The 22,424-nt window shown below is 50.4% G+C and overlaps 1 protein-coding gene across 1 annotated transcript; it reads left to right on the top strand.

The window, feature by feature from the left end:
- Window positions 1–9,843: 9,843 nt before the first annotated feature.
- Window positions 9,844–15,665, top strand: RPS7 (ribosomal protein S7). Its single transcript, XM_049652606.1, has 7 exons — window positions 9,844–9,924; window positions 10,150–10,233; window positions 10,485–10,556; window positions 11,306–11,449; window positions 12,141–12,205; window positions 14,901–15,051; window positions 15,558–15,665. The coding sequence occupies exons 2-7, from the start codon at window positions 10,159–10,161 to the stop codon at window positions 15,633–15,635; spliced, it is 585 nt and encodes a 194-aa protein (XP_049508563.1). The 5' UTR covers window positions 9,844–9,924; window positions 10,150–10,158; the 3' UTR covers window positions 15,636–15,665.
- The last annotated feature ends 6,759 nt before the right edge of the window (window positions 15,666–22,424 follow it).

Raw genomic sequence — 22,424 nt, 5'->3', positions numbered from 1 at the left:
ACCGTGGAGTGGTGTGGACTTCTGTGGGGCATGTGGTATGAGCACACCGCGGGGGTGGGGGTGGGGCGAGGGTAGCAATGCAGCGTGTGTGTGCACCTGTCCTCCCCTGCCCCCGACCTAGGTGGTTCACACACACTGACTGCAAATCTCAGCTCTACAGTTTACCAACTGTATAAACTTGGTGAGTTGCTGAAAATCTCTGTTCTCTCCTCTGAAACACGGAGATAATGACGCTGTGCGCGGTGGCCGTGAATACAGACAGTGTGCAGCCTCTGACCTGGTGCGAAACACCAAGCGCGTTCCCAATGTCATATTAGTTCTTTTCATCCTGTCCATGTTCCGTGAAGATTAATGGGAACACTGGTGCTGCTTTTGATGAAATATATTGAAGATGAGCAAATTATCAGCTTATGATAAAAATCAAGTGTATTTCTGTATTTTAGATATTAATATTTGAGCAGTTACCTTTCATCCCCCTGATAGGTCACGGATGTCACAGATGATATATTGTTACATAGGAAGAGTGACTTTGAAACTTTCCAGAAGCAGCCGGTGACCTTGCTTCCTTGTATGCATTTGATTTTCACGTTCATCACTGGTTTGCACCTTCATTCAGTCCCATGCTCCCCCCTGGCCAACAGGAAATAATGATAAAAACCCTGGCTGCCGTAAGGGGAGGAGATAGACAAAACCTTTTGCTAAATTCAATCCATTAATTTTTGCTCAGCCAGACAGGTCCATAAATTCATTTCACGTGAAAGGACTCCACTGTAACTCTCCTCCTGTCACTTTATTATGAACGCTGGGCGCAGCGGTGTGGAGGGAACAGCCTTGCAGTCTGGGCTGGCTCATCTGCCTGACCTCTAGGCTTTCTGCCTCCAGTGCTGACATCATACATTCCCGCTGCTGGGTCATTTTTAATGGGGCACTTTATGCAACATAGAACTACTATTTTTTTTTTTTTTCTTAAAGGACAACAGAGCTTAGCTGTTTAACGGCATCCCCACCCCTACAGTGCTCTGTCCATGACCAGAACTACCCAGGCAGGGTCTCTTGGTCCCTCCAGGAGGAAAACGTCCATACTGTGATTCATTTCCTTCATGCTGCAAGGAATCTTTCTCAGTTCCTGGTCACTATGTCTCTTCCAATTCCTCTCTATATCGGGTCCTTTGTTACTTGAAGTGTGGTCCCTGGGCCAGTCTCATGGGCCTCACCTGCGAACGTTAGAAATATAAGATATTGAGCCCCAGCCCCCAATTTCTGAATCAGAATCTGTATTTTCAAGATGATTTCTTTTTATGTTTATGTTTATTCCATCTTCAGAACTTTGTAGAAACACTGATTCTTTTTTTTTTTTTTTTTTTTTTGAGAGAGAGGGAGAGAGAGCGAGCACACACGTGAGCAGGAGAGGGGCGGAGGGAGGAGAAAGAATCTTAAGCAGGCTCCACACTCAGGGCAGAGCCCAACCTGGAGCTTGATCCCACAACCCTGGGATCATGATCTGAGCTGATAAAGAGATGTTCAATCAAGTGAGCCACCCAGGCACCCCAAAACACCAATTTTTAAACCTAGATCATTTACTTTAATTCATGAGATTCACATCTCAAAAGGAGGGGGAAGAAATCCATATATACAACAAAATCGGAGACTTTATCACTTAACATAAATTTAAAGAATATAATTTTGTCTTTCAGTGATAAATGAAGAATGCGTAGTTGGGGAACTCAGGACATGATGTGCTTGGTTTCAGGGAAGCGTGTGATTTCTTCTTTAAAATTAAATGGCTGAAGGGGTGTCTGGGTGGCTCAGTCAGTTAAGCAACCGACTCTTGGTTTCTGCTCAGGTCAGGATTTCAACATGAGATCGAGCCCCACATCAGGCTCTGTGCTGACAACACAGAGCCTGCTTGGGATTCTCTCTCTCTCTCTCTCTCTCTCTCTCACTGGGCTTCCCCTGCTCTCTCTCAAAAATAAACATTACAAATTTTTTTTGAAATTACATAGCTGAAGATTTAATGTAAAACAGGATTTATATTACAATGTATTGCAATTACATTTTGTTATAATTATATATATTGGTGTCTTTTATGAACCAGTTCTAGCAAGATTCAGATAATTTGAAAGTAACATAAACATATGGAAAAATTTCCACTTGAAATTTTGGATATGATTTAAAAGTATAATATCTGACAGATTTCCCAGTTATTTAAAAATTTTAATTGTATTTATTTTTATATACTCTGATTATACTTTATAACATCCCTAATTGGTGTTAGGAAGTTTCAACTGGGTGAGCATTAAAGTATAAATACTTATGTTTATCCCAAGTCTTCGGAGAAATTGAAATTCTACATTTATGACTTCTTTAGTAAAAATATGGACACTGGGTGTGCCTGGGTGGCTCAGTTAAGCGTCCAACTCTTGGTTTGGGCTCAGGTCATGATCTCAGTTCCTGAGATCAAGCCCCCAGTTGGGCTGACCACACAGAGTCTGCTTGGGATTCTTCCTCTCCCTCTCTCTTTGCCCCTCCCCCCCAAGATAAATAAACTTAAAAATATATGGATACTAGTAAATACATAAAATCTGATTTGTACCCTGTTAGGATTTTTAGGTGACTCAAGAATTGTATTCATAAAGGGGCACCTGGGTGGCTCAGTCGGTTGAGTGTCCTACTTCAGGTCATGATCTTTGTGCGGTTCACGAGTTGGAGCCTGGCATCGGGCTCTGTGCTGACAGCTCAGAGCCTGGAGTCTTTGTCGGATTCTGTGTCTCCCTCCCTGTCTCTGCCCCCCCCCCCTCTCTGTCTCTCTCTCTCTCTCAAAAATTAAAAAAAAAAATGTATTCATATGTTGTCCTTTGCCAATCACGTGAAATTCTAATGTCACTGGTCACTCCTAGAGCCCCTCAGGAAAGCGGAAGGTAGGCTGGTACTGGGTGAGAAAAAGTAGGAGCCTGACCTCCAGGAGTCGGTAGGGAGCCCACAGCAAGGTCCCTGGAGCTTTCCCACTGAACACGGACAGCAGAGAAGGCCACTTTGTGACCATGACTGGTGAAGACAAGAATAAGGCCCCTCCAAAATCTGAACACACACTGAACATAAACATTGTCCAAGCTACAAAATACCAAAAAACCCTTTCTCTGGACTCAGAGGAGTGACTGTTGCCTCTCTCCGTTGTAGCTATAGCGTTGCTCTAGTCTGCACTCGTTGTACATGAGGTTTTTTTTTTTTTTAATATTTATTTTTAACAGAGAGAGAAAGAGCATGAGCGGGGGAGGGGCAGAGAGAGAGGGGGACACAGAATCTGAAGCAGGCTCCAGGCTCCTAGCTGTCAGCACAGAGCCCGACGCAGGGCTCAAACTCACAGATCGCGAGATCGTGACCTGAGCCAAAGTCAGATGCTCAACCGACTGGGCTGCTCAGGTGCCCCTGTACATGAGGTTTATTAAATTACCCTGCATCCTATAAGGGCACTTTTACCCCAATGTTTATAGCAGCACGCTCAACAATAGCTAAATTATGGAAAGAGCCTAAATGTCCATCAACTGACGAATGGACAAAGAAATTGTGGTTTATATACACAATGGAATACTACTTGGCAATGAGAAAGAATGAAATATGGCCCTTTGTAGCAACGTGGATGGAACTGGAGAGTGTGATGCTAAGTGAAATAAGTCATACAGAGAAGGACAGATTCCATGTTTTCACTCCTATGTGGATCCTGAGAAACTTAACAGAAGACCATGGGGGAGGGGAAGGAAAAAAAACGGTTAGAGAGGGAGGGAGCCAAAACATAAGAGACTCCTAAAAACTGAGAACAAACTGAGGGTTTATGGGGGGTGGGAGGGAGGGGTGGGTGGGGGGGATGGGTATTGAGGAGGGCACCTGTTGGGATGAGCACTGGGTGTTGTATGGAAACCAATTTGACAATAAACTTCATAATAAAAAAATAAAAAATAAATAAATTACCCTGCATCCTGACGGCCTCTGCCCTGGTACAAATGCCCCTCTCCTTAAGCTTTCTCCCAAATCCCCTAACACAACCCCAATCCTCTAATAAGTCTTTCCTCACATCTTATGAAGTGTCTCACAGCTGCTCAGGATGTGTGTCTCCCTTGCAGCAGAGTGTAATAAGCCACCTTGTTCAATTATAGGAGTGTTCGTGGTGATCTCTGGCTTAAGCATTGACATGGACCAACAAAATACCGTCAGGAGAACCCTTCGTGGATTACATACTGCAGACTTTGGTATAACAATATGTTAGGTCAGAAGGGGATATTATAGATTGTAAAATGAAAAGGAACTTATAGCTTAAAAAAAGAAACTTATAAAGCATGAGTGATCAAAACAAGAATTAGATATCTAAAACTTTTTTCTGAATATGTGCCATACTTGAGTTCTGGTATTGAAATTTAAAAATAAGGGGAAGTTAGCTGTTCAGCTAGCACTTATTTCTATGAATTTTGGTTTTTAATTTATTTATTTTGAGAGTATGAGAAGGAGTGAACATGAGTGGGGAAGGGGCAGAAAGAGAGAGAATCCCTATCAGGCTCTATGCTGTCGGCACAGAGCCCAACACAGAGCTTGATCTCACGAGCTGTGGAATCGTGACCTGAACTGAAACCGAGTCAGACGCGTAACTGAGCCACCCAGGCGCCCGTTTCTATGAATTTGGTACTGCTGCATATCTTTGTGGGTGGATAACTCAGAAGGCAGCTAAGTGAATCCACGTAAAGAATTTTGGAGACTGGGCCGCCCAGAGGGCTCAGCCGGTTATGCGTCTGACTTCGGCTCAGGTCATGATCTCCCGGTTCATGAGTTCGAGCCCTGTGTCGGGCTCTGTGCTGATGGCTCGGAGCCTGGAGCTTGCTTCGGATTCTGTGTCTCGCCCTTTCTCTGCTCCTCCCCTGCTCATGCTCTCTCTCTCTCTCTCTCTCTCTCTCTCTCTCTCAAAACTGAATAAAACATTAAAAAACTTAGAGAATTTTAGGGGCACCTGGATGGCTCAGTCGGTTAAGCGACCGACTTCAGCTCAGGTCATGATCTCGACATTTCTGAGTTTGAGCCCCGTGTCGGGCTCTTGTGCTGACAGCTCAGAGCCTGAAGCTGGTTTAGATTCTGTGCCTCCCTCTCTCTCTCTCTGCCCCTTCCCCACTCATGCTCTCTCTTTCTCTCTCAAAAATAAATAAACATAAAAAAAAACAACTTAGAGAATTTTGGAGAGTGAGTTGAAGTTCTTCCCATTGTCTCGATGTAGAGTAGACCATCTCTCTCCTAGTAGCTGAGAGCCACCTTGTTTTGTGTATTCGGAAGTATCAGCTGTTAGGATGTCAAAACACGCAAAGTGAAAATAAGCTCAAACTGCGGACCCAAACTTTCACTGGAGAAACTTCAAAAGATGCCAGAGTGGGACATGAGTCAACTGTGGAATGTAGCAAACTAACGGCAAGTCCTACTAGAAAAATTGTGAATTGTATTAATTGTAGGTTTTATATCCATATTGAACTGTTCTTTTGGATTTGTTTTCCCATATTGCCAAATAAAGCAAGTAAGTGATCGTATTTATGTGCTGAGGGATCAAGATGCTTATTATGAGAAAAGGAGATCTAACTATAGAATCAAGGGTTTCAGAAGGAATGCTGTCCTATTAGAACTGGGCTGGAAATAGCACTATGAACTTGTATCTGTACATGAAAAAGTGATTTACGATGGGCATCTTTTCTACTTCTGTCCATTGACATGGTTTAAGAGTGTCACTAAATCTCACGTTTGGTTGCCCATCTAAAAAGGCTAATACTCAAGACATGGGTGTTGATTGAAAGGAATGTGAGCTTTACACAGGAGGCCAACCACCTGGGAAGAAGGTGGCCTCTGGTCCAAAAGCCAACTCTGTGGTTTCTGCCTAGCCAAGAGGGTTTTAAAGGGACAGGGGTCTCCGATGACCGAGTGGGGGCAATGGCCACATTTCCTGCCCCTGTGATTCAGTGGTGCCTGCCATTAGCTTTCAGTGCTTGAGGGCCATGAGAGGTCCAATGCCTGTTCTGTGACATGTGGGGGCTTCCTGTCCGTCTCCTCAAAAGGACTAAAATTTATAGACACACAAGGAGGATTAGTAAATCGTATGACCTTAAGAACACCTATTAAAGATCATGCTAGTTATGAAGATCAAGGCAGCCTCAGGAGGCCCCCCATGATGCACCCTTGTGTCAAGATTCTGGTTTCCAATACCATTCTTCCAGTAAAAGGAACCAAGGCTTTCTGGAGAAAAGGTTAACCCCATGTCTGAGACAGAACAGGACGAAACGAGCCTGGGATAGCTCCGTGGGCCAAAGCACAGTGCTCAAAGTTTAATAGAGATGATGTGACACAGAAAGTCATCTAAAAAGGGGCTAATGTTTTATTATCATTTTTTAAATGTTTACTTATTTGAAAAGAGAAACACACACACACACACACACACACACACACACACACACACGGCAAGTGGGGGAGGGGCAGAGAGAGAGGAAGAGAGAGAATCCCAAGCAGGCTCGGCACTGTCAGTGCAGAGCCTGACTAGGGGCTTGATCCCATGAACCGTGAGCTCATGACCTGAGGCAAAATCAAGGACCGACTGAGCCACCCAGGCGCCCCCATAAGAGGGGCTAATTTTTCAAGTCGTTTACAGTTTTGCTGGCCAAAACCGAGTGAGACAACTTGAACATCAAAGCAGAATACTGGTAGAGGTTGGCTGATGAGCAGTCACGAGCCCATAATGATGCACACAAAAGTGGTTGACAAAATAAAAGTGAACAGGAGAGATTACATTTCTGTTATTTGTTAATCAGTCCTGTTGATGTTACTGACTCATTTCCAGTTAAAGAAACTAGTAAATGCACAAATACCAGTTAGTTCCCCAACATAAATATTAGTAAAGTGACCTCTAAGTTTTGAACGTGAGCCTAAAAATACCTATTAAATGTACACATGCGACACTCTATCAGGTTCCAAGGTTTAAAAATTCAGCATATTCCATCCATCAGGGTTATAATAATGTGTTGACTTGAAGGTTCCCTGCAAAACCTACTTAAAAATATACCTAAAAAAAACTAGGGATATTAAAAGGATAATAAGAGAATACTATGAACCACTCTACCCACAAAAATTCAACAATTTGGTTTTTTAGAGTTTATTTATTTTGAGAGCGAGCAAACGAATGGGGCAGGGGCAGAGAGAGAGGGAGAATCCCAAGCAGGCTCTGCACTGTCAGCACAGAGCCCAGCAAGGGGCTCAGTCTCATGAACTGTGAGGTCATGACCTGAGCCAAAACCAAGAGTCAGAAGCCTAACCGACTGAGCCACTCAGGCGCCTCCATGAATTTAACTATTTACATGAAATGGACAGATTCCTCTAAAAGCACAAAGTACCAAATCCAGTCCCATATGAAATAGATAATTTGAATACCTTTGCAACCACTAAATTCAATTTGTAATATTAAATACTCGAAAGAAAGAAAAAGAAAGAAAGAAAGAAAGAAAGAAAGAAAGAAAGAAAGTCTCCAGGCCCTGATGATTTCACGACAGAATTCAACCAAGTGCTTGAAGAATGAACACTGATTCTTCACAGGCTTTTCTGGGAAACAGAAGATGAGGGAATACTTCCCCTTACTTCTCATTTTATGATGCTAGGATTAACCTAATACAAAACCAGACAATAACAGTACAAAAAAGAACACTAGGGATCAATGGTCCTTGTGAACATAGACACACAAAAAGCCCTCAACAAAATATTAGTAAGTGGAACCCAGCGATATTAAAAAGAATGATATTCCACGAACAAGTGGGCTTTTGTAACAGAGATTCAAGGCAGCTTCAGTGTTTGGAAATCAGTAAATGTAACCCACCATATTAACAGGCTAAGAAAAACTCAAAAGATGCTAATAATTGTTGCATGAAAAGAATGTGACACAATCTCACTCAAGATAAAAACTCTAAGGAAAACAGGGATAAAGGGGTTCTTCCTCAACCTGATAAAGAACATCCACAAAAAAGAAACCCTAATGCTAAATTATACTTCTGATGAGACAATGCTTTCCCCCAGATGGGGAACAAGACAAGCATGGCCTCTCGCACTACTAATACTCAACAGAGCAGGGGAAACCAGGAAGAACTTCACTGAATACACTTCCTGTGCTACTCTGGTAGGGCCGCAGAGATCAGAACCAGGCTGGAAAGGCGTGCAGAGTTAAGGAAATGGAAATAGTTCATCCAGTGTTTGGAATGACTGCCCCGATAAGATTAGAGGTGCAGCTAAACTTTTCTTTCTTTCTTTTCAACGTTTTTTTTGTTTTGTTTTTTTTTTTAATTTTTGGGACAGAGAGAGACAGAGCATGAACGGGGGAGGGGCAGAGAGAGAGGGAGACACAGAATCGGAAACAGGCTCCAGGCTCCGAGCCATCAGCCCAGAGCCTGACGCGGGGCTCGAACTCACGGACCGCGAGATCATGACCTGGCTGAAGTCGGATGCTTAGCCGACTGCGCCACCCAGGCGCCCCTAAACTTTTCTTTCTTTCTTGAACAAGTTGACTCTTAACTTTCCAAGGTGATAGTGGCCTCTTTTTAAAAAGCATTATTAGAAAAACGTACCTAGCTTTAAAACTCTAAGATGAACTCAATTTTAGCTTAGTAAAGGTGGTGGGAAATCTTAGAGATCAGCTGGTGTACAGGTGTCGGCAGTTTTCACAGTGCTTGGCCCATTAAATATGACAGTCAAGGAAACTGGACCTCTAGAGATTAAATTATGTGACCACGGCCAGACAATTTAGCACAAGTTGTTCCCTGTCTGGAATGTTCTTCCTGGCGAACAGCTCCTACTTCTTCCACATCTTTCTTCAAAAACTTCTCTGACTTCTTAGAGCATGAATCCTTCTCCCCTTGACTCGTTTTACTGTTTGTTACTATCATCTGTCATTACATACTTGGTCTTGCCACTTTATGTTCCCTCTTCCTCACCAAAAGGTAATCTTCCCGAGGGCAAGGATTCAGCGGGTTCTACTAAATCGCTAGCACCTAGTGCAGCATTAGCACAGAGTATAGACATCATAGAGTATTTCTGCATTATGTTTTTCGTTCCTCTCTAGGGCAGGAGGGAAGTGACAGCATGGCACAACGGGAGGCACTTTTCTAATAAATACTTCTTTGTCGAACCCAGTAGTGATGTGTCATCCCCCAATCTTTCCTCATACGCGATCTCTGCCGGCTTTGAGGTCAGGGCCGGCTGACCCCGGCTGTCCAGCTCCGGCCTGGCTCTGCCCACGGTCCCCCCCCCCCCCCCCAGCCCTCTGCCCCGCTCGCGTCGGCGCCCCGGGCCCCCGGCCCCCCCCCCCCCCCGCCCCCCGCCCCCGGCTCGCTGCGCTCCGGCCCGCACGAGAGGTGTCCGCGGACGTCCCCAAGTGTCCGCCGCACCAAGCAGTGGGGACGAGGGCTAAATTGTTTAGGGCCGGAAAACCACGTTTACTCGTAAAGCACTTCGTTTCCAAAGAGCTCTAACGAACGTCATCTCATCGGGTTCTCTCCGGGCTGAACTGGCATCCAAGCCTCTGATTCCTTTTCATGGCTTCGGTGGGGAAGTGAGTTTCTTCGGGTTAAATGAGACTTTTTTGAACATCCGCTCTTCGGGGTGGGGTTGCTTTTCTCGGCCCCCGTCTCCCGCCCAGACCCCGGCCCGGCCGCCCGGCCCCCGCCTCGTAGGACACGGCGCCGCCGGAGGAGCGTTCCCAACGCGCCTGACCCCACGAGCCTCTTCCTGGGACTCTCTCGGCTTCGACCTTTTCTCGGTGGTTCTTCCGGTTTCTCTCGCGCACTGTTCCCGCCTCTTCCCTTGCGCCGCCGGGACTTGAGGCGCTCTCGCGAGACTTAGGCCTCTTCCTAGACCGGCGCTCTCACCGAGGTATGTTGGCTGCCTTCTCTCCGGCGGACTTTTCCGCCGACTCTGAGGACTACACGTGTCGGAGTCCTCCCTGCATCGGCGGGCCCGGCTCACCCGGCGGGGATACGGCCGATTACCCGGGCCGTGCCCCCCGATGGCTTCTGCGGGGTGGAGCGGGGCCGGGACCGGCGGGGGTCTGTGGCTTGGGGCCGCGGACACCTGAGCTAGGGCGCCCTGTACTTGCAGGAGAAGGCCATGTTCAGTTCGAGCGCGAAGATCGTGAAGCCCAATGGCGAGAAGCCGGACGAGTTCGAGTCTGGCATCTCCCAGGTGAGGGGAGGGCAGGGCCGGAGCCCCGGCGCGTGTTCCCCCCGCCCCCACGCGCGCGTTCCCCTCCCCAACAAGTGTCCGTCATTCTCCGGCAACAAGTGCCGCCCGCGCCCCGGCACCAGCCCCCCCCCCCCCGGCGCGTGTCACCCCGGGTGGAGGTGGGGACGCGTCCGGGAGGAGGCCCCGAGTGTGTGCACGTGGGCGGTGCGGGCGCCCCGCTGAGGGTCGGCTCCGGCCGCTTCTTTCTCCAGGCCCTCCTGGAGCTGGAGATGAACTCCGACCTCAAAGCCCAGCTGAGGGAGCTGAACATCACGGCGGCCAAGGTAACGGGGGGGGGGGGGGGGGGGGGGGGGGTTTATGCCGGGGGGGGGGGTGGTCGTAGGCGGACCGTCCGCGGGGCGCGGTGGCGGGATCTGCCGCCTGGCCCCTTCCCGCGCGCCCCGTGCAGGTGCGGCCATGCGGGTGGGGGGACTGCCCCGGGTCGTCTTAAAGGTGGCACAGTGTGCGGGGAGGCGCACTGTGGGTCAGAGACCTGGCCGAGCCGGCCGTCCCCGCTCCCTGGTCCTGGAAGGAGCATCTCACAGAGAAAGTCTGAGGCTTGGCCTTCTTAACCGGGGCATGTTGGCAGCGAGAACAACGCGCTTCCTTCCCGCTTGTTCCCGGGGCTTCTCTGCTGCAGCCTTTACGGGTCTACTTTCCAGGCTGCCGGTCTGGACTCCGTGTCGGGGGAAATTCACTTTTTCAAATTCCCGTCTTTAGTTTAGGAGCTGCAGTGCGTGTGGACGGGGTTGGAGGTTGCCCACGGGACAAGCAGCCTCAGTTCCGGTTGTGCACTTTACATCCTGGAGCACAGCGTTGCCCACGCATCGTTGCGTGGGGTTTGTGAGGGAGGGGAGACGGAGGGCTGGCCCTGGCGGTGGGAAAGCGCGGGAGGAGGGTTTCTTTAAAATTTTGGTGTCCTCGAGTATTTGACCACGTTCAAGCCGAGTGTTCGCGCTCAGCGCTGGGCTCGGGTGGGAAAGATGGGCGTGTGAACTCAAGGTCACGCTGGTGGTCTGTGTTCTTCCTTCAGGAGATCGAAGTTGGCGGTGGTCGGAAAGCTATCATCATCTTCGTTCCCGTTCCTCAACTGAAGTCTTTCCAGAAAATCCAAGTCCGGCTCGTGCGTGAGCTGGAGAAAAAGTTCAGCGGGAAGCACGTGGTCTTTATTGCTCAGGTGTGTGCTGTCCTGGTGAATGTTTTGTTTTCGGAATTTTGTTAAAATCACTTGTGTTTCACTTTGTGTTTGCGGTAAAGAGATAAGTACGTTTCTGCTGTTAACGTGAAAACGGCTCTCCACGTTTACAAGGGCGTGAATGTAGTGCGTTTACGAGGGAATTATGGACGTGTGGTGGGTCTGAGCCGTGGTTTGTCTGCAGGACAGAATTGAAGCGGGCGGCTGTACGCTTTGGGAGGAAAGCAAATGGTGAGGAATAGTTCCTGGAAAGGGGCCCGTAGTCAAGAAAGGTGGTTGTGTTTTTTTTTTTTTTAAGTTCAGATCTGGCCTTGGTGCAAACATGTGTGGGGGAGAAATGCCAGAGTGACAAATTTTAACTAGCGCTGTGGCTCCGCAGGCGTGTTCCTACCGACAGTAGGTGGCGGGCCTGGCATTGTGGCAGGTGTGCAGTATTTGGGGCTCAAATCAGGAGGGAGGGATTTTTTTTTCTGGCGCTGTTTGAATATATTCTCTGGATTCTGAATGAATTAATTAGAAATCGGGGAATTCTCAGTAGCTTGTTTGGTCTGGGTGGTTTGACTTTCGCAAACTTTGAATTTATTGTTACTGCCCTTTAGCTTTTAAAGCACTTTGACAGTTGCCAGCTTTCTGCTAACGTGAGGTTTTTCTTTTTCCACGGTAATCTTCACAGAGGAGAATTCTGCCTAAGCCAACTCGAAAAAGCCGTACAAAAAACAAGCAAAAGCGTCCCAGAAGGTGAGTATTTTATCAGCGTCGAAAAAGTGTGCTGTAAACCCCTTATGAACAACTCCTTATCTGCTCGGTTGTTTGTACTAAGATTTTGGTAGGTTGCTTTTTTATTTTAGTTTTATTTTATTGATTTAAAAATTTTTTAGACGTTTATTTACTATTGAGAGAGAGAGACACAGCGTGAGCAGGGGAGGGGGCAGAGAGAGAGAGAGACAGACACAGAATCCGACTCAGGCTCCAGGCTCTGAGCTGTCGGCACAGAGCCCGACGCGGGGCTCAAACTCACAAACTGCGAGATCATGACCTGAGCCAAAGTCGGTCGCCTGATCAACTGAGCCACCCAGGCGCCCCATGTATAAATGTTTTAAAATGAATTCTAGAGTAAGAATTACATGTTTACATAGGTAGAATGAATAGGTCGTTGCTTTCAGAAAAGAGGGTTTTCTCCAATTCTTTGGGTAAAGGACAGGAACAGTGAGGGGGTCCTCAGTGCAGAGCTGTGGGATCAAGCACACTGGATGTAGCGGAGGGGGCTGAGATGGGTCTTTACGTTTTATTTTTGCAGTGAATTAAGGCTAAGAAATTAGGCATATTTTTCTGTTGCTGACATCACAGATTAAAAGTGTTGCTGCGGTTATACATGCTCACGAACGGTGTTCTTTAAACTTGATCGGCTTAGGGTTTTCTGGCCTAAACTCAGATTGAGAGTTGCTGGCTCCTTGATCTGGGCCTTTTGGTGTGTTGTTGAAGTCTCGTTTCACAGAGTTGGATTATTGAAGCCCTGCAGGCCCTGCCCTGGGGACCATTTGGGAAACTCCTCTGGTACCTGTGTAACCTCCAGGTGAAGTCGGTACTGTGCCTCGTATCGTTACTTCTAAAGGGATGAGGAGAACGGACCCGAGGCTTGGAGAGTTGCTCTTTTCAGCCAGACCAGTAATGCTGGGCTGTTTTTAACTTCATCTTGTTTGTAAAACCACTTGAACAAGGGGTGGGACTCGAGTCTTACAGGCAGATACTTGCTCCTGTGGGAGAGGAGTGGGGGAGGGAAGGGCAGGGGCCACACTTTCTGGAACTTGCATCTTGGGCTTCAGTACTTTGAGCCTGATCCTGGGCAGTTGGAGTAACGTAAGGATTCAGGGAATTTTTGGTGTTCCGGGTAGTTTGTGACCCCGAGATCAGATACGCGGGGTGGTGGAGAGCACGCGGGCCGTGAGAGCCAGCGTCGGTACTGGGAGTGAGAACGAAGCCTTCGCTCTGAGGGCAGCTGCTGCAGGACTGACCCCACCCACAGCTCTGGCCGTCCCCCGTCCCAGACGTGTGTTTCCACCTCGGCTCCGGGGACACGACTTCACCACGTCCCTGGTGACCTGCCCCCCACACGTGGGGCCTTCTGTGCTCCTGCGCGAAGCCCTAGGTGACCGGCCGCGGCCCTTCACCGCTTCCCAGCCTGACCTCCTGCCTCCACGGTTCTTCTCCTTCAGTACTCGGCTTTCTCCCGTACACGTGAGGTCCTGAGACTCACTTCTTTTTGTTTTTGTTCTTGTTTCTAATCTATAGCAGGGTTTCCATTACTGCTCTGAGCCTGTTCCGTTCCTGGGGCTCGGGATGGTCAAGGTTGCATCCCCGTCCCTCCCGTTGTAATAGACCGTGTTGGAGTCAGAAGATGCGCGGCCGCTGTGATTCCATTCTGATTTACGCTTTAAGGGGGAGGGTAGACACATGTCCGTGTTTGTGCTCTTCCTCGTACTGTGGGGAAAAGCTTAACTGGGGCGGCGTCCTTGTCATTTGCTTTCTGAGAGGTGATGCGGGATTTGGGAAGTGGCTTTCCCTTGAGCCTGCCGTCCGTGGCCGTGGAACAGGAAGCCCTCGGGAGGCATCCGGGAGCCCCTAGAAGGTGTGACGTGTGCGTAGGAACTGGCAGCTCTGAAGCACAGATGAGGGGACCTGCTGGGGGCGAGGGGACCTGATGGGCTCCGTGACACAGGTGCCTCTAAACCTGAGGGCCGCCCCTTCTTGTCTCATCCCAGCATCCCGCTAGCGCTCGGGGTTCGGAATCAGTTGAACCTCCTCGTCAAGCGGCCACGTGGGTCGTGGACGTGACGCGGTGTCAGGGACGCGAGTGGGACAATCGTGGAGGCGTGCGTGGCGGGATGAGAGTGGGGGCGTAGGAGCTGGGGACCGAGGTGCCCCATCCCGTCCCAGGGAACCAGGAGGAGCTTCGGAGGTCGTGGCGAGCTCTTGAAGGATCTTGTGTTAGGAAGTTACGTGGTCACAGGAATTTGTAGATAATTTGACAACTTTGGAGAAGGATGGCTTTGCAGAAGAGCGAGTGGTTAGGAGGTTACGGAGGTGTTCGGTCGAAACCGTGCCCGAAAATAACACCTACAGCTGTGTGTAAAAGTGAAAGTCCTCCCTGCCTTCCCGCTCCCTGGAGATGATCACCGGGATCGGCGTGTGTGGTTTATAAGGCGTCGCGTCGAACTCCCCCTAAGCTTTGAAGGAAAGTAGGTGTCGGTCGCCCTGTCTAGTTTGGCACCGGCCCTGGAGACGGATTAGATGTAAGTCGTCCGTGGGAAGCCCAGTGGTAACTTGGTTTAGGGGCCTGGGATTGGCCTTTTGCGTTGTTGACTTGGAAGGGGCTCACAGGAGGGCAGGCGTCGTAGATCCCGGGCTTCTCACTTCCGTCGTTGGGCTCTTTCAGCCGCACTTTGACCGCCGTGCACGACGCAATCCTGGAGGACTTGGTTTTCCCGAGCGAGATTGTGGGCAAGAGAATCCGTGTGAAACTGGACGGCAGCCGGCTCATAAAGGTTCACTTGGATAAAGCCCAGCAGAACAACGTGGAACACAAGGTAATGGGGTGACCGCGTTGCGGGAGGGCCCGGACACAGGGAGGGCAAAGGGCGTGGCCTGTCTCCGGCGTCAGCAGAGCCAGCGAGCGTAAACCCAGGGCCAGCTTTGCTCCGTCGGAACCTCTGCGCGCTTCCCTTTGGATTCCGTGTCGGGTTTCACAGTGGGGGATGTTTTGAAAGTCAAAACTCTCTACCTTTTAAGTTACTAGGAACATTGGAAGTAAGGTAATTCCCCTCAGCAAGGCTGTGGATCCTTCTGGGGGTGAGATGTGGTGGTGTCAGAATCTGGGAGAGCTGTCCCTTCCCTTCATTCCCGGGAAAGCGTGACTGAGGTGGACGGTCCCCAGCGTTGGCAGGCGGGCACGCCCTGTGTACCCCTCGTGCCCTGTGCGCCCGGCTGCTGAGGGGGGGGACGCCATGCAGGGCCCGGTTTCACATAATCGTTAGGCTTTCAGATGAATGTGCATATTTAAGAGTTTTGTGACGAATTCTTTCTTTGCTCGTAGGTGGAAACCTTCTCGGGCGTCTATAAGAAGCTCACGGGCAAGGATGTTAACTTTGAGTTCCCAGAGTTTCAGTTGTAGACAAAATGATGAAATAAAACATTCACAGTATTCTGCTCTGGGCGTGGTTCTCAGAATTTCGGAGATGGGGATGCATTACCGGTAGCTTCCTGCACAGGCTGGAAGCTTCCGAACAGAGAGGGTGTCTGTGGGCCGTTCGGGGAAACGGGGTGCACGCGAGGGGTGTACCTGGAGTCGGTGATGTTGGAGGGGGCGGGACCACGTGAGATCGCCCCAAATGGCCAAGTATTGGCGCTTTGACAAGTTCATCCCAAAGATCCACGGGAACTGGAGCGCGAGTAGTCGGGGTGACGGTACATCCTAGTCCCGCCGAGGTGCTCTACTCGGGTACCGTGTCTCCTGGAAAGTCCACCTCAAAGTTGAACTTCAGGGGCCCCCCGGCGGGGGTGGGGTGGGCCCAGTCAGTGAAGTGTCTGACTCTTGATTTTGGTTCGGGTCGTGATCTCACGGTTGTGGGATCAAGTCCCACATTGGGCTCTGCACTGACAGTGTGGAGTCTGCTTGGGGTTTATTCTCTCTTCCTTTCTTTCTCAAAAATAAACATTTAAAGAAAACCACACATGCAAGTTTACCATTTTATCCTTTGTGAGGGTACAGTTCAGTGGTCTCAGGTGCATACACTGCTGTGAACGTGGGATCCTGTGAGAACTGAGACCGCCCGTTGAGCGGCCCCCTGCTCCCCTTCCTGTGGAATCAATTGTCACGTACAGATTCGCCATCCGTGTTCCGCGCGACGGTCCGGTGTCCCTATGATGAGAAGTTTTGGGGGGGGGGGGGCGAAGCAGCAGGGGCCCCAGCTGTGCCAGCTCTCTCCCAGGTGGCTGGGGGAGGGGTAGGTGTCGAGTTCTGGGACACACGATTGCTAAGCCTCAAAACTGCCTCTCAGAGCCGCCCCTCTTCACTGGGGGGAAGAAACATCCTTGGAGGCAGCCCCAAGTGACCTTTTGCACCAAATTAGCCCTGCAAGGAGATTCGATCCCAGCTACACCGGGAGGCGAGCTGGTGGTAGTTCCCCATTTTGCAAGGTGAGGGTCGGGCCCGTGAGGGTCGAGGCCATCCCAGACGGGCTGTTTGGGCTGTTTTAGGGAGGGCTCCCCTTGGTGCTGCCCCAGCTTGGCGGCTCAAGCTTTGCTCGGTGGCTGAGGGAGGAAGGCCTCCCCGAGGGGAGGCAGTCGCCCGGAACTCGGCTCTTCTCCGAGGACCCCATTTGCCGTTTCCTCACTCTACCGTCCCCACCGTGGTAAGCTCAGTGGCTCCCAGTTTGGGGTCAAGTTTGGTTTTCTCAGGCCCCGGATGATGTGCCGCAAGCGCGCCTCGCCCTTCCCTCGCCCTTCCCTGGCGCGAAGCCATCTTGGTTTCCCGGGCTCTGCGTTTTTTTGTGCTGCTCTAGGGCCCCTGCCTAATTGTCTTCGACAACGTTTAGCATATACTTTGGTCTTCAGAAAATACCAGCTGGAGGGCGCCTGGGTGGCTCAGTCGGTTAAGTGCCCAACTAGCTTTACCCCAGGTCACCATCTCACAGTTCGTGAGTTCGAGCCCCAAGTGGGGCTCTGCTGACGGCTCTCTCAAAAAATAAACGTTTAAAAAATCTTAAAAAAAAAAAAGAGGGGCGCCTGGGTGGCTCAGTCGGTTAAGCGTCCAGCTTCAGCTCAGGTTGTGATCTCGCGGTCCGTGAGTTCGAGCCCCGCGTCGGGCTCTGGGCTGATGGCTCAGAGCCTGGAGCCTGCTTCCGATTCTGTGTCTCCCTCTCTCTCTCTGACCCTCCCCCGTTCATGCTCTGTCTCTCTCTGTCCCAAAAATAAATAAACGTTAAAAAAAAATTAAAAAAAAGAAAATGCCAGATGAATGTAAGGAAGGGAAATTCAGTCTTTGTGGCCATAAACCCAGAAATTAGTGATGAGCTGTAGGTTGATAACGTGGTTTTACTTATCACCATAAGAACACAGCATTCTCCGGTGTCGCCACTCAGCCTGTTTTCTTATCTGTAAAATGGGATTTTACTACCTTACAGCACATACCTAAAACAAGATAGTGATGTTTTTTCTTAAAGAAGTGACCAGTGCCCAGGATTTTAAGTGTGCACTTGATTAAACTGCGTGTGTCAGGCCTTTGGGGTCGATGGCCACAGCCCCGTAACCTGGGAGAATACTGCAGTTACAAGTTCCTAGTGATGGGGGTTTTGTGGGTTACATTAAGTGGTTGAGTCTTTAAATCAGATACCGAGTGGTCATGAAGCTTGCTACGTTCGGTCTCATTCTGTGGGAAACAAGATTGGTAAACTTTCCAGAAAGCTCCCAGAAATTTTTCTTTTAAACAGTTCTGAATCTGTTGGTTTTTCTGATGACAAGTGACATTAAAACAAAATCCATGCCCCAAGAAAATACATTTTAGCACTTTGTGAGAAAACAATTGCTTTCGAGACTAGCGTGCGCCAAGGAACAAGTATATTTTGAGGTGGCCGCTGAGAAGCGCTTTCATTGTAGATAACGTGTCACCTGTAAAATCTGCGTACGGTAACAACTCGGAAAAGAATATTCTAACACTTTTAAAAACTTCCAAAGACTCAGTTGACTTAGCATTCATTTGTTAGAAACTTAAATATCAAATCATTTCCAATTGCTTTATAAGAACAAAGATTACCCCAATACCAAGAAAGGTGGGAAATTTGGGTGTTGGCAAATGTAGTTGCCCAACTGACGAGGCATAGCCAGTGATGTGTTTCTGTTCACGTCTCTCTTTGGAAAAGCCTTTATCCACATGCAAAAGTATAATGGAATGTCAGCCGTCACCCAGCTTCAGCAGTTGGATGTTTTAACGGTCTTATTTAATCTACTCCCATCCCCTTTTATTTTTGCTGGGGTATTTTTTTTTAATTTTTATCTTTTAATGTTTATTTTTGGGAGAGAGACAGAGGGTGAGCAGGGGAGGGGCAGAGAGAGAGGGAGACAGAATCCAAAGCAGGCCTCAGGCCCTGAGCTGTCAGCACAGAGCCCAACTCGGGGCTGGAACTCACGAACCACGAGATCATGACCTGAGCTGAAGTCGGCCGCTCAACCGACTGAGCCACCCAGGCGCCCCAACCGACTGAGCCACCCAGGTGCCCCAGACGTAACTTTCTGAATCTTCCTTTTCCCTTCAGCTTATGTATTAGTCCAGCCTTTAGTCCCTAATTCCTACAATATGGTAAAAGAACCGATAAAGGTATTTGAAGCCGCAAAGTTCCTTAGTGGAACATTTTCAACTTCTTGAGGCACTGAGATACATAAGTTTAGATCTCTTAACACTACACTTGACACTTACAAAAATTTGTGACAGTACAATAAAACCACATCTAATGAAAATAGAGACACTTCAATTATCAGAGATGGTTCTGGTCACAAAGATCGCTCTCATTGCTGGAGAAGCAGTTAGTGCCTTCAGCTCAGTCGGAATGTTCTCGCTGTAATCAAAACAGCAGCAACATTGGGTGACTGATTATAAGGAAGTTTAGTCTGAATGCCTCTTCCTCCGGCAGTTACATTTTTACTCAGAATTCTATACAGAGAAAATCAAGTTCATGGTCTGTAGTGATGTATTTACGTGAGGGGTCTGTTGTATCCAGCACGCTACCCTCTGCTCCCAAAACAGCTTTCCCACCTCCCTGAAGTGGGGCAAAAACCCTGTTCGGTCTGTAATCACCGCGCGACTGAGCCCGCTATGGCCCACAGCCATGGCCTTGTCACTCTGCTAATTTTATTCACAACCGTTCCCGTTTGGCACGTTGCAAGCCTGGACTGCGGACACGGTGCAGTGAGGGCCCGATGGCAGTGCTGACCACTGGGCCCCTTTTAATCCTTTGGCTCAGGTCCGTTAGGGACGTCGCCGGGCGGGAGCTGGGGCCTTCCGGGAGCTGCCTCGCTTCTCCGACTTGAGTTCTCGTGTGTAGAGCGGAGGACGGGGCCTGGCCTGGCCGAGTCTCCTGGTTCCTCCAATCGTAAGGGTCGCTGTCAGAGCACACGACCTGTCAGTCCCCGCCGAGGAGCTGTATGTCCTTTGGAGAGCGACACGCAGACCCAATGTTTGTTGAAAGGATACATGAAAAAAAGAAAACTAAAAAAAAAAAAAAAGAATACGTGAGCCGTCTTGTCCTTGAAAACAAATCGGTGATGTTACTTTTGAAAGGAGTGAGAATGCGTGAAATCAGTCTCCTGAACAAGAAGGGTTTGTTATCTCGCAGGTACTGGGAAGTGAGGTGGCTAAGAGCCCAGTCTGCAACCCTTCAATCTGTGAGCGGAACAAAGGAGAAGTTCTACATTTTATTTATTTTTTTTTCTAATTTTTTAAAAAAGTGTATTTATTTTTGAGAGGGGGAGAGAGAGAGAGAGAGAGAGAGAGAGAGAGAGAGAATGAGTGGAGGAGGGGCAGAGAGAGAGGGAGACACAGAATCCGAAGCAGGCTCCAGGCTCCGAGCTGTCAACACAGAGCCCGACGCGGGGCTCGAACTGACGAACAGCTAGATCATGACCTGAGCCGAAGTCGGACACTTAACGGACTGAGCCACCCAGGCGCCCCAGGCTGTGCAGAGGCCCCTGCTTTTGAGGCCGGCGACACGCGGATCCTCCGGTAGACCCAGGGCACGGAAAAACGAGGTAAGTTACAGCCTCTGCCCAGAAGGTCGTCAGTGCGCAGGGCCCGAGGCAGACACGTCTGACGGTCGTGAACCCAGGCGGCCTTGACTTCCCAGTTACTGACGCGCTGTAGGTAAGAAGGTTTGCCTTCCTGGTGGCTCGCGGAGTCCGTTCCTTTGGCTTCTGTTGACCCAGGACGAGGTGCACAGGGACGGCCTGGAGGAACCACGGAAAGACTGAGGACCCCGGCCCAGGAGTCCCCGTGTGGGGTTAGCAGCTTTGACAGCTGCCCCGTGCTGTTCAAGTTCAGGCTGTTCCCAGCCGCTTGAGGCGGCCTCCCCCTCACCGGGCCCGTCGATGGGCCTGATGGTGCGGTTCTGTGGCCGTCCCTCGCCGCTCCTGGGGGGGCTGTTGCGGGAGGCGGGGACCACATCCATCAGGTCTTTCCCTCCTCCCGCAAGGAGCAGGGACGGGTTTGTTGGCGTCCGTCCCTGTGCCAGGGCAGGAGCGTGTGGTCTCGTGGGGCAACCAAGGAGGGAAGGCGGGAAGTGAGAATTTGCACGACGGCTACCACTTGACGCGTGAGCGTCCCCGCGTGTCCGGTGCCTCATTAACTCGATGCCTCGCAGCGACCCTGTGAGGGAGGCGGGGCTTCGCCGAGCCCAGTCCCGGGACCAGCAGCCCCAGCCCGGCTTGGGAACTGGTGAGAAATGAAAGTTCCCGGGTCTCCGCACCAGCCCACTGACTCAGAAGGTCTGGGGTGGGGCCCTGTCTGCGTTTTCAGAGGCCTTCTGGATGGTTCCGGTGCACGCTCACGTTTGAGACCCCGCGATCTCGGGTGCTCTCATGACCTTGGATGCTGTGGTGTGGTCAGAGGTTGTGGTGAGTCGTAGCAATCCTGAGTGTGGCTAACAGCCCTCGTGCTGGCGAGAGACACTGTGAAGTCAGAGCTGGATGTCCCGGCCCGGTGGGCGCGAGTGTTCCCTGACCGTCTGGGGTCTGTGCCCACCGGTGACCAGTGTGGCTGAGGGGTGGGATACGCAAGCGGAGGGAGGCTTTCAGGGGACTCTGGGGAAACAGAGCCTTCGGGCCTGGGACGGGGGGAGCACGGTGAACGGCCTCACGGACAGCGTCCACGGCCACAGCTGCACGGCCGGGTGACTCCAGGGAAAATTCCTGTCCAGAGACAGACAGGCCTGGTCCGGCTCTTGTGTGCGGATGGCTCCGCTATCTGTGGGAGATGTAAATAATTCTGGGGAGCCGTGCCAGATTCTCACTGTGACCCACTGCGCGGGGCCAGGCTGCTGGAGGGGTCGGGGTTCACCGGGAGAAGCCCGAGCCCAGGGCCGTGACTTGCGTGCTTTCGAGAAGAAAACTGAGGGCGGGACGGAAGACAGAGAAGGTCTGGAGGGAGACGTGCCTAGTGATTCCTCATGACTTTTTGGTACTTGTTGGCCAGGCAGGTGTAAACACGATTCCCAATTGAAATTCGGTTCTAATTTACAAGCTACTTGAAGCAGGTACGTTAGTATAATATTACCACCTCTTCTGTAACCAAGAGTGATTCTCAGGTTTTGGCACTTTTTGAAAGAGCCCTTAACAATTCGGGACACAAAACAAAAGGTAAGTGTCCCAGGTCAGTGGTGAGACAGGAGGAGGGTTGCGGGGGCGGGGGGCGGGGGGGCGTGGGACAGGCTCGCGTGGGACAGGCTCGCTGTCTGCTCGTTCCACACGGTCTGCAAAGCATGAGCTGGGCAAAGGCTCTCACTCTCCTCCCTGTCTCCTGCGCTCTAGCCAGAGTGCCAGAGCCTCGTGGGAGGGCAAGTGCTGAGGACTGAATAGGGGCTGACTCAGGGGTCCTTGCTGGCACCTGGATGCCGCGCCTTCCCCTCAGCTGGCGTTGAGCGTGGGCGAGGGGATGCACCCTCGGGACACGGTATGCTGTCACCCAGGACTGCGGTCTCAGGCCTCCTGTCCGGTGACGCTCGTGGCACCAGGGGCGTCTTTGGGGCGTGGCTCTTCCTCGTGGTGGGGAGTGTCCAGAACACCGTGGGACTCTCAGCAGCATCCCGGCCCCTTCCCCCCAGAAGCCAGCACCGCGCCCCCAACCGCACGGCGTGACGGTATCTCCAGAATGCTGCCAAACGTCCCCGGGCAGGGGTGAAGTCAAGTTGGGCTGTGT

The sequence above is a fragment of the Panthera uncia genome (genome assembly GCF_023721935.1).
Source record: "Panthera uncia isolate 11264 chromosome A3 unlocalized genomic scaffold, Puncia_PCG_1.0 HiC_scaffold_12, whole genome shotgun sequence".
In the NCBI taxonomy this organism is placed as follows: Eukaryota; Metazoa; Chordata; class Mammalia; order Carnivora; family Felidae; genus Panthera; species Panthera uncia.
This window is presented reverse-complemented; position numbering and strand designations above follow the sequence as displayed.

Excerpts from the sequence above, each read along its gene's own strand:
- RPS7 (XM_049652606.1), top strand. The coding sequence starts at position 10,159 with ATGTTCAGTTCGAGCGCGAAGATCGTGAAGCCCAATGGCGAGAAGCCG. Across the intron at positions 10,557-11,305 it reads TGAACATCACGGCGGCCAAG|GAGATCGAAGTTGGCGGTGG; the intron begins GTAACGGGGGGG and ends TTCTTCCTTCAG. Across the intron at positions 15,052-15,557 it reads AGAACAACGTGGAACACAAG|GTGGAAACCTTCTCGGGCGT; the intron begins GTAATGGGGTGA and ends CTTTGCTCGTAG.